General features: G+C 43.7%; 1 protein-coding gene across 2 annotated transcripts; it reads right to left on the minus strand.

Moving 5' to 3' along the window:
• Positions 1-945: 945 nt before the first annotated feature.
• On the minus strand, positions 946-2626 carry LOC137005299 (odorant receptor 131-2-like). Of its 2 annotated transcripts, none has more exons than XM_067366143.1 (2): positions 2570-2626; positions 946-2388 (listed from the first exon to the last, which is right to left on the minus strand). In XM_067366143.1, exons 1-2 carry the CDS (start codon positions 2580-2582, stop codon positions 1424-1426), a joined length of 978 nt encoding a protein of 325 aa, XP_067222244.1. In that variant the 5' UTR covers positions 2583-2626; the 3' UTR covers positions 946-1423. The 2 variants fall into 2 exon arrangements, with proteins under 2 accessions (XP_067222244.1, XP_067222245.1); XM_067366144.1 differs by having other exon boundaries at positions 2580-2608.
• Between the last annotated feature and the right edge of the window lie 9940 nt (positions 2627-12566).

Consider the following 12566-nt stretch of genomic DNA (forward strand, 5'->3'; position numbering starts at 1 on the left):
AAATAAGACTGTTTGGAAGTAAAGGCCTCATGTTGGCATGAAAAGGCCACATAAGGCAACATGTTTTTTTTTTTTGTTGTTGTTGTTGCTTGTATTAATCTGCAATCATATTGCATGATGTTATTATTATTATTTAAATCTGCTGTCCACGATTTTTGGCCCTCTAGCGGTTAATAAACAGAACTGCACGCATCTTGCGGAGGAACATTCTAGCTGAACAATCTACTTTTCTCCATGTATGTCTATGGTGAGTCACGCAGTAACTGTGATACTCTGCGGCGAGTCCTACCAGTCTGGTCTTAAATAGTCAGAATAAAAACACTTATTATAAGTGTACCATAATGATTCAGGATAAGACAAAAACAAAGTTTGGAAAATGGATTCATTTTGTATATTCTCATTATATCATTTTTGTAATTTTTAACACAGAAAAGTTGCGGACTGCAGCTTTAATACCTTATTATTTTCATTTCTCATCTATATATTATATTACATTTTTGAGATAATGAAAGCACTTTGTTATCTTAAAATGGTGTGTAATCAATTTTGTAAAAGAGTAATGTTTGCCTTTATAGAAGGTGCAGTGAATATTATTTTGTCTCATAGACTGTATTTCATTGTATATTGGACAACCACAATGCTGCTATTTACTATGTATTTAAATAATGTAATTTATTTTTCAAACAAATGAATGAATTGTGGAAAAAAATCACCTATTGATATTTTCCCTTAGAGAAAGTTCCACAAATTTCCACAAAAATGTGGAAGAGTTTTGAGTATCACACTCACTGTAGCCTTTGCATGTTTGTTTAGTAAATGTTATTCACACAGATGTATTACTTATGAAAGTATTCAGAAAGAGAAAAAGGAGTTATATATCAAATGCAAATTCTAGATACACATTTAGCTTAAAAAGAGATGAATTCACTAGTATTGTTGTATGATTATTGTTCTTTTCTAACATGTGAAATGTTTTAACAGAACTCAGATGCCAAAATGAATAATAATAATTTGTGAATAATCACATTGTACACTGATCTCAAATAGTCTGCAATTACATATAAATCATTCAAGATTTAATCTATTTGAACAGCACGTGTATCTAATGCAAATTTACAATGTAACTGTCAATAATTAAAATTACACAATTATGTTCAAATAAATTACTAAAAAATTAAAACAATATACATAAAATATTTGAAAGTGTAACAAGTAATGGCAACCCTTAAACAACACACTACATTTCCCAAGACAAATCTTGCTGTTGGCCAGACAATTTAAAACTCTAGATCTTCATTATTAAAATATATAAACTAGAATGGGATGTTTAAGTAGTTGGTCAACCAAAACTGAGTTTTATGCATTACAAATTTTACATTTTGAAAGGAATTTAGGCAAGATCAAAATCCTTTAAAAAAGATTATCATGTTAGTTTATCAGTGTCAGATAAGATCACATTGTTTTTGCATCTGATATAGTAAGCCATAGCTGCAAAGAATTTCTCATCTCTGAACCCATAGACGAGAGGACTTACTGCTCTAGAAGTGATACTAAAAGCCAGGAAATTTATAAATCGGACAGTCAGATATGAATGAATATCATACTCCATAACTACAGCCTCAATGTAAGGGCACATCACCTCGGCAGTACATAAAAACAGCTGAAGGATGTGAAGGGAAATGGTGCGCTGCCCTTTTAATGCGGACTTCTTGTCACCAGATGCTGCGCGTGCAGCAAGGTATATCATTACATAACAAAAGACTTCAACGATCAAAATAGCCACAAGTCCCACAATATACAGCAGACCCCTGGCAAAATGACGAATCTTATCCGGAATCATAATCTCATAGTGGCAGTGTGTGAGCTGAGACATGTATTCACGAGAGGCAGTGCTGATAAGAATGAACATGTCAACAAAGGGGTTTATGGAGCTCAGGATCCAAATCATTAAAATCACCATCATAGCTCTTCTAGAGGTGGAGATCGCATGATGTCGGAGAGGCATGCAAATGGCCACATAGCGCTCCACGCACATGGCACCGATGGTTAATGGTGCACTTACTGCAACTGCTTCCGTTAACATGCATATGGGGATACAGAAATGCAGAGGTAATAAAACAAGGTTGTATGATAAGAGCACCACAAAATCTGTCAGACAAAGAAATATTAGGTCTACCAAGAGAGAGTGACCAAACAATATATAGCGTGTCTCTGTTCTGAAAGTCTCTTTCTTGGAGAATATTAAGAGCATGAGGAAGATGAGGTAGATGAAGGGCCACACAAAGATCTGGGTCAGCGCCAGTGAAATGTTCCTCCGGACGGGGTCGACTTGGATCAGTTGCATCTGCTCATCACCACTGGCATTCTGACTGGCCATTGTGCACACATCTGGAACAAAAGCACATTTACAATAATACACAAAATATGTGAGAATGTACTCATCAATAATACTTTAGAATAAACAATGAATATGTACATTCATAATAAGCTCAATGTTGACTTGAAAAACAAAGACTGAACAAGTATTCAGTTTACAACACAAAAAAACATGAAATCAATGTTACATAACCTTGTTGTACCATTTACTGAAAGTATTCTTAACTTTGTCCTTGAGCCCTGGTCATCAGGCGTAACTGTACCTGCATACTGTGAACAAACATTTATATAGGGTTTGACAGTGAAACTCTAAAAGATGACATCTTCTTAGTTGATGACATCTAGAGCTAAATTTAGATTTGTTTGTGTGTTGGGGATAGACATGGAGCACTGAGACACAATCATGCTTAAAACAGTCAAACTGTACAGTAAGATCAAAAACAATAACCTTAACAAGTAATATGCAATACTATAACAGTGAGTTATAGTACATTGCCTGTAACATCATTAATTCAATTCAACAAAAAAAATTAAATTGATTTGGAATGAATCAAATTCATTCCTTAAATGTCAACCATTTAAAACGAGTAAAATTTAAAATTTAAGTAAAATTTAAACAAAAATATCTGAATAACAGACAGCATTGAAGTCACCTGATTATAACAAGCAGAATCACTGAAGGAAAGGGAAACACAAGAATTAACAGAGGTTTAGATGTTGATGCTGATTTTATTTAAAATGTTTGGTCGCCATTATGGTTATCAGTGTTTCGTTTAGTTGGGCAGTTTGACTATTTGCTTTTCATGTCAGTTTGTGGTTTTTCTAATGGTGCTCATTTTACACATTTTAAATGGTTGACTTTTAAGGAATTAATTTGATTAATTCTAACTCAATTCTTATATGTTGAATTTGTTATATGTGGTTTATTTCTTTTTCTCTTGGCTGACATGTGGCATTGTTATGGCCAGCTTGTGGCTCAGATCATCATTCCACATGTACCATGTGAGCTGGATCTGGGCCGACACAAAGTTGCTATCTGGGAACATTACCAAAATAAAAAACATACACAAAAGATCTGGAACATTATATTATATTATATTATATTATATTATATTATATTATATTATATTATATTATATTATATTATATTATATTATATTATATTATATTATATTATATTATATTATATTATATTATATATACACTACATTGCCAAATGTTTTGGGATGCCTGCCTTTATGTGCACATGAACTTTGATGACATCCCATTCTTAATCCGTAGGGTTTATTATGGAGTTGGCCCACCCTTTGCAGCTATAACAGCTTCAACTCTTTTGGGAAGGCTTTCCAAGGTTTCTTCTAGAAGCACATTTGTGAGATCAGGCACTGATGTTGGACGAGAAGGCCTGGCTCACAGTCTCCGCTCTTATTCATCCCAAAGGTGTTCTATCGGGTTGAGGTCAGGACTCTGTGCAGGACAGTCAAGTTCCTCCACACAAGTTCCAGAACACGTCTCCACTGCTCTAGAGTCCAGTGGCGGTGTGCTTTACACCACTGCATCCAACGCTTTGCATTGCACTTGGTGATGTAATGCTTGGATGCAGCTGCTGGTCATGGAAACCCATTCCATGAAGCTCTCTACGCACTGTTCTTGAGCTAATCTGAAGGCCACACAAAGTTTGGAGGTCTGTAGCTATTGACTCTACAGAAAGTTGGTGACTTCTGCGCACTGTGCACCTCAGCATGCTCTGACCCCTTTCTGTGATTTTACGTGGCCTACCACTTCGTGGCTGAGTTGTTGTTATTGTGAACAATTGCTTCCACTTTGTTATAATATCACTAACAGTTGACCATGGAATATTTAGTAGTGAGGAAATTTCAAGAATGGACTTATTGCAGGTGGCAACCTATCACAGTACCACAATTAAATTCACTGAACTCCTGAGAGCGACCCATTCTTTCACAAATGTTTGTAGAAGCAGTCTGCATGCCTAGGTGTTGATTTTAAACACTGTGGCCATGGAAGTGATTGGAACACCTGAATTCAATGATCTGGAGGAGTGGCCCAATATTTTTGGCAATATAGTGTATCATTCCATGCATCTTTTTATGCGTTGCTAGTTTAACTTTGTATAGATTATAAATATTTGAAATTTAACAGTCTATTAAATCTTTCGACAAAATGGTAACACTTCATTTCAATGGTTCACTTTAGACATTTTACTATCTATAAGTAACTAAATGTCAACTAACTCTCATTAGAGTATTACTAGACTGTTAGGTTAATGTTAGGTGTTAGGGTTTAGGTTAGTAAAATAAGTTGACGTAGTAGTTGCAAAGTTAGTCAGTGAATGTCTGTTGGGGGAGCATCAAAATAAAGTGTTAGTAGTTATCAAGCAGACATTCTACCATTACTCCAATGACTGCTAGTTGATGTAGTTGCAAAGTTACTTATAGTATGTAGAATGTCTAAAGTGGTCAGAGGGAATCATTTCAAACAAGCTGGACAGAGGATTGGTGTCGGCCTGCATATACACTAATAACAATCTGTGTTAACCCATGCAATGTATAAATCATTTTGGTGAATTGTAATGGTACACTGACCAACTTTAAATCTGTCTTCTCTATATTTGTTCTCTCACTTTTTAAATATAAATTTAAAAAAGTCCAAAAACATAAATTATATATATATATATATATATATATATATATATATATAAATATATATATATTGGCTTTTTGTTGGCACTATAGAGGCTATGCAGCACAATCATTACATAACTACTCATGTTTGTCTGAAATACTGTATCACAAAGTCCATAAAGTATAATTGCATAACTTTTCTTTCTTTAAAGAAATTTTCACAAAACTATGGAAGTGTTTTGGGTGCTGTACTTTATTAAACATATTTACATCATTATGATGTGGAGGAGTATTACTCCAGAGATTAATCAGAGTGAGAACTCATTAAATAAACATTTGCTTTGCAGCTTGGCTCGGTGCAACTCGCAAAGGGATCAAGCAACTTGCCCTCATGTTGCCTGGCGGGTTGCATCATTGCCAAACAATTAGGAAGCACAAATTACACTAAAATGCAAAGTCGATGGCCTTTTTAACCTTTAAAGCACATAATTAGTCACTTAGGATTTGACTCTGTGAAGATTTGGACAACTGTTTTCCGTGATGCGCGTCTGATCCTCAGGGATCTTTCTAGTGTAAGCTTTCAGAAACATCAACTCATAACTAAAATAACTTTTTAGCGTGTTTTAGTGTAACATATAAACATTTGAATATTCAGATGATATAACACAACAAACTGATCTTTGTATATGTTTAATCTTAGAGTAAAGATATTTTTTTATTGTATCACATATATAGACAAAGGATGGGCAACTTGGTTCCTGGAGGGCCACTGTCTACTTATTCAAATGTGTTTGATTATGTCATGATTGACTACAGGAAGCAAATGCAAGTGACGTCGTTTATTCAACAACAAGCAGTAACATAAACACAGTCAATGAAAACGGGCAGGCTTCAGGTGGCGCAGGGACTGAGATGGTCGGCTGGTGACGTGACGTGGTGACAGAAGAGTGGCGGTGAGATGATTCCAGGTTCCAGACAGTAGACAAGGCACGAAGACAGTAATCCACAGATAGACGACGAACAACTGGGACTCCGGTCAGGAACAGACAAGACAACCACGAACAGGACACCAAACAACGATCTGACAAGGAGAGATGAACGAGGTGAGTATAAAAAGACTGAGGTGATGAGCAGCAGGTGGGGAGAATAATGAGTGGCAGCTGGGTCCACTGATCACCCACGTGGCCTGGGCACACCCACAAACACACTCGCACACAAACACAAACACACCCACTGCTGTCATAACACAGAGCACGCGACAAGAAGGAAACAATGCATCTGCGAACCGTGACAGTACCCCTCCTCCTAGGAATGCCTCCTGGCATTCCCCGACTCCCTTACCTGTCGATTGTAATCCTCGATAAGGGTGTGATCCAGAATGTCCCTGGCAGGAACCCAACTCCTCTCCTCCGGACCGTAACCTTCCCAGTCCACCAAGTACTGAAATCCGCGTCCCCTCCGCCTAGAGTCCAGAATACGAGTTACCGAATAAGCTGGCTCCCCATCTACGAGACGCGGCGGTGGGGGAACCGGGGCTGGCGGGTTAATCTCAGAATGAAAAACAGGTTTAATTTTGGAGACATGGAAGACGGAATGAATCCTCCTGTACACTGGAGGAAGTTTAAGGCGGACTGCCACCAGACTAATGATCTTGGTGACAGTGAACGGGCCAATAAATTTAGGAGCAAGCTTCTTAGAAGCGGAACGGAGAGGAATGTCCTTGGTAGAAAGCCACACTTTTTGACCGACGACGTAAACCGGAGGCCTTGACCGGTGGCGATCGGCCTTGGCCTTGGTGCGTTCCCTCACTTGGAGGAGAGTCTCTCGGGCTCTCGTCCAAGTTCGGTGGCACCTCTGGACAAAGGCGTGGGCAGAGGGAACCGCGACCTCGGATTCCAGACTGGGAAAAATAGGTGGCTGGTAACCTACACTGCATTCAAACGGAGATAGGCCCATGGACGACACTGGTAAAGTATTGTGTGCGTACTCCACCATTGAGAGTTGCTGACTCCAAGAGGAAGGATTCTTGGAGACCATACATCGCAACGTTCGCTCCAAATCCTGATTGGCTCTCTCAGTCTGACCATTGCTCTGGGGGTGAAACCCAGATGACAGACTAACAGTCGCCCCCAGCAATTTACAGAATTCCTGCCAAAATTTGGAAACGAATTGGGGACCCCTGTCAGAGACCACGTCTACCGGGAGGCCATGAATCCGAAAGACGTGATCAATGACCGTAACCGCTGTCTCCTTGGCTGAGGGTAATTTGGGCAAGGGAATAAAATGAGCCACCTTCGAGAACCGGTCCACTACGGTTAAAACAACCGTGTTCCCTTGGGAGGGTGGGAGGGCGGTCACAAAATCTAGCGAGATATGGGACCAGGGTCTCGAAGGGACTGACAGCGGTTGAAGTAACCCATCTGGGGCACGATTGGAAGTCTTACCAACGGCGCAGACTGAGCAAGCCAAGACAAAATCGCGAACGTCACGAGCCATGAGAGGCCACCAGAATCGTTGCTTAACCAAAAACTTAGTTCAACTGACTCCTGGATGACATGCCACGTTGGAACAATGACCCCACTGAATGATCATGGACCGTAATCCCTCCGGCACAAATAATCGGTTAGGTGGACACTCGGGCGGAGGCGTTACCCCTTCTAGAGCCGACTTGACTCTCGATTCGACCTCCCATGTGAGTGTGGAGATAACTAATCTCTCGGGAAAAATGCACTCGGGAGTAGACGGGCGTTCGGAACGGTCAAAAATACGAGACAAAGAGTCGGGTTTGATGTTCTTGGAACCCGGGCGGTACGAGAGAGTAAAATCAAAACGTCCGAAAAAAAGTGCCCACCGAGCCTGCCTGGAGTTCAATCTTTTGGCAGTTCTGATGTATTCTAGGTTCTTATGATCGGTCCAGACGATAAAGGGTACCCCAGAGCCCTCTAACCAGTGGCGCCATTCTTCCAATGCTAACTTGACTGCCAGCAACTCCCGATTACCAATGTCGTAGTTACTTTCGGCGGGAGATAAGCGATGTGAAAAAAACGTGCACGGATGCATCTTATCATCCGCGGAAGAACGCTGGGACAACACTGCACCTACCCCCACCTCTGATGCGTCGACCTCCACCACAAACTGCCGTGATGGATCAGGGGCAACGAGAATAGGGGCTGAAACAAAGCGAGCCTTCAGTTTGGCAAACGCAGCTTCCGCTGCGTCTGACCACCTGAACGTAGTCTTGGGGGAGGTCAAGGCGATCAGAGGTGAGGCTAGTTGGCTGAAGTTGCGAATGAAACGCCGGTAAAAATTGGCGAACCCCAGAAACCTCTGTAGGGCCTTACGGGAATCTGGATTTGGCCAATCTACCACAGCCTTAACCTTCTCAGGGTCCATGCGTACTCCCTCAGTCGACACGATGTATCCTAGGAAAGGGACAGACTGTGCATGAAAAACGCATTTCTCCGCCTTGACAAAAAGCCCATTCACTAGCAACCTCTGAAGCACTCGTCGAATGTGCTGTACGTGTTCCTGGAGAGATGAGGAAAAAATCAATATGTCGTCCAGGTAGACATATAAGAACTGATCGACCATATCTCTCAGCACGTCATTGACGAGTGCCTGGAAGACCGCTGGGGATTTGGAAAGCCCGAACGGCATGACCAAATATTCAAAGTGCCCCCTAGGGGTGTTAAAGGCGGTCTTCCATTCATCACCCTCCCTGATGCGGACCAAATGATAAGCATTTCTTAAATCCAATTTCGTGAAGACGGATGCTCCCTGCAACCTCTCGAAGGCTGAAGACATTAACGGCAAAGGATAGGTATTCTTTACTGTAATGTTGTTCAACCCCCGGTAATCAATACAAGGTCGCAGGGAACCATCCTTCTTCCCCACAAAAAAGAACCCCGCCCCCGCTGGAGAAGAGGAATGGCGAATGAACCCGGCTGCTAGTGAATCAGAAATATATTTCTCCATAGCCTCTCTTTCGGGAACCGAAAGTGAATATAACTTGCCTTTAGGCGGAGACTTCCCTGGTACTAGATCTATGGCACAGTCGTAAGGACGATGCGGAGGAAGAGAAGCAGCCCTGGACTTACTGAACACCTCCTTCAGGTCCTGGTACTCAACGGGCACGGTAGACAGATCCACTGCTTCCTCCTGTAAGACAGAACCAGAAACAGACGAACAAGCAGAGACAAGACAAGACTTATGACACTCCTCACTCCAGGCCACGATGCAGTTCTGGACCCAGTCTACCCGGGGGTTGTGTCTGGTGAACCAAGGATGACCAAGGATGACGGGGGTGTGAGGGGAATCAAAAATAAAAAATTTAATCCGTTCAGAATGGTTGCCAGCGGTGATCAGGGTGATATCTTCAGTAATGTGAGAAATGGTGGGAAGACTCTGTCCATTGAGTGCGTGAACAGCGATTCTGTCGGTGAGTGGTCTGAAAGGGATGTGGAACTTGGTGGCGAAAGATTGGTCCATGAAGTTACCTTCTGCCCCGGAATCCAGAAGTGCGTTGCAGTTGTGAAGGTGATGTGACCATCCCAATCTCACCGGGAGGAGGGTGGATGTGGTTGAGGACTTTCCAGCGGAGATCCCACCCGACAGTAGCCTCAAACTTACTGCCGGGCTTGCCCTTTTAACGGGCAGTTGTAAACGAAATGTCCCGCCTTGCCACAATATAAACAAAGTCCTTGGGACCTCCGCCTCTCCCGCTCCTCCCGGGAAAGCCGAGCTCGACCTACCTGCATGGGCTCATGATCTTGAATGGGACTGATCGTGTCCCCGCCGCTGGACCTCCGGACTTCCTCACTCTTGTGGGCTGGACTTCTCCGCTCGGCCCTGGTCAGCCGAGCATCCACCCGGAGCGCCAGGTCAACGAGACCATTAAACGTGGTGGGGAGGTCCAACGCGTAGATCTCCCTTTGAACACGATCAGCCAACCCATGCAGGAACATGTCCCACTGCGCCTCCTCGTTCCAGTGACACTCTGCCGCCAAAGTACGAAATTCGATGGAATAATCAGACACCGACTTCTCTCCTTGGCGTAGTTCCGCCAACTGTCTGGCGGCTTCTCTCCCCGCGACTGAGCGGTCGAACACTCTCTTCATTTCTGCGGAGAGTGACTGGAACGAGGTACAGCAGGGGTCTTGGTTCTCCCACACCGCCGTTCCCCAGAGCGATGCCTTCCCCGTCAGAAGCGTCAGTATGAAAGCCACTTTGCTTAGTTCGGTGCTGAAAGTGCGGGGCTGCAGAGCAAAGTGCATGGTACAATGTGTCAGAAAAGCTCTACAAAATCCTGGTTCACCTGAATAAGCTTCGGGCACTGGAAGACGAGGCTCCGAAGCGGCGACGCTCGCTGGTGTGGGTTGGGAAACGGCCGGTGTGGGCGGCGCAGCGGGAAAACGAAGCAGCTGGACTTGCTGGGTGAGCTCGGATACCTGCGCCACGAGAGCCTGCACGGCTCTTCCCGTCTCGTTAAGATTACTCTCCTGTGACTCCATTCGACGAATGCTTCTGTTGACGAAATCCTCCAGTGAAGACTGCTGAGTGCTTGCTGCTTCCGCTCTTTGGTCAGATCGTTCTGTCATGATTGACTACAGGAAGCAAATGCAAGTGACGTCGTTTATTCAACAACAAGCAGTAACATAAACACAGTCAATGAAAACGGGCAGGCTTCAGGTGGCGCAGGGACTGAGATGGTCGGCTGGGGACGTGACGTGGTGACAGAAGAGTGGCGGTGAGATGATTCCAGGTTCCAGACAGTAGACAAGGCACGAAGACAGTAATCCACAGATAGACGACGAACAACTGGGACTCCGGTCAGGAACAGACAAGACAACCACAAACAGGACACCAAACAACGATCTGACAAGGAGAGATGAACGAGGTGAGTATAAAAAGACTGAGGTGATGAGCAGCAGGTGGGGAGAATAATGAGTGGCAGCTGGGTCCACTGATCACCCACGTGGCCTGGGCACACCCACAAACACACTCGCACACAAACACAAACACACCCACTGCTGTCATAACACAAAGCACGCGACAAGAAGGAAACAATGCATCTGCGAACCGTGACAGATTAGGGTTGGAGCTAAACTCTACAGGACAGTGGCCCTCCAGGGCCAAAGTTGCCCATCCCTGATATAGATCAATAGCATCAAGACCCTTTACATTTTCGACCAACTGTGGGATGCGAGAAGGTGCATGGTATCTTCAGAGAATCGTTAAAGGCATGCCAATATGAAAACAAAGCAAAAACTTGGAATTTTAGGTCCTGTTTACACCTGGTATTATAGATGAGTAGATGAGAAAGATGAGAAAGACACATTCCCGTTTACACCTGGTATATTTATCCATTACTTTTGTCCACTTTCAACCATTTCTGTCCTGATTTCTTCAAGGGGAGGGTTTATGGGCAGGTAACTGTATGGGGTGTTTCAGATCTTTCGATCTAATGAACAAAATAAGCTTGCCCAATTTACATATGAATAGACGGTGGATAAACATACTTAGAGCAGCGGCTTTTGTTTCTGCTCTGATAGCCACAAGCCCACACCGAATGCGGTGAGTGTGTGTTAGAAATCAGGAATGGTGAGAGAGCATTGTTCTTGGTATATTTTTTGTCTTCAAACCAAACTTGGTTCTCCAGCCAACAAAGTTTAAATCCCATCTGGTTAGAGCGATATCCGTAATGTTTATGCATTAGGTCAGTAACGGAGAGTAGGCGGTCTTTTGTGGCTGTTTGAACACATTTAACCACAAGAGTGTTTACACAAAGAAAGCAATCCGGTCTAATGAGTTTTCGACTACCTCTGGAAGTGGTCGAAAGTGGACAAGCTCAAAACGTTTTAGACCCCATTTACAGCTGTATTTATCGTCATTCACTTGTGATCCAATCGATCAAAACACATCTCTAGGTGTAAACTGTTACGGTTGCTGGTGTAAAGAGGAGGCAGATCACGGATTTCCACAAACATACGATACTTTAATACAAACGAAGGCAGAGTACACCACACAAACTCTAACAAAACAGAGAACGGACCAGGAGTGCAGGGAGTGAATGCAATATATGGGGAGTGCTGACAATAGAGTCCAGGTGCAGGTGATGAGTGCTGATGAGGAGCTGACGAGGGAAGTGAGTGCAGGTGTGGAAACAGGAGGATACTGGGAAACGGAGTCCAGGGGAACAAGGGATCTGTAACAGTACCTCCCCCTCCCAGTAGGCGCGTCCTCGCTCCGTAGATGTAACAACCGGGAGGGGGGCGGGCACCCTGGAGACCTCAAACCGGAGCAGGGGGATGAGTAGACTGGAGTGGAGGTCTCCAGGGCGGGCTCAAAAGCCATGGCGGGTCAGGAGCCGAAGGTGACCATGGCGGGTCAGGTGCGGCGGGCAGCCATGGCGGGTCAGGTGCAGCGGGCAGACATGGCGGGTCAGGTGCAGCGGGCAGACATGGCGGGTCAGGTGCAGCGGGCAGACATGGCGGGTCAGGTGCAGCGGGCCGCCATGGTGGGTCAGGAGCTGAAGTCCTCACGCCGTCA

Source organism: Chanodichthys erythropterus, chromosome 17 (genome assembly GCF_024489055.1).
Source record: "Chanodichthys erythropterus isolate Z2021 chromosome 17, ASM2448905v1, whole genome shotgun sequence".
NCBI lineage: Eukaryota > Metazoa > Chordata > Actinopteri > Cypriniformes > Xenocyprididae > Chanodichthys > Chanodichthys erythropterus.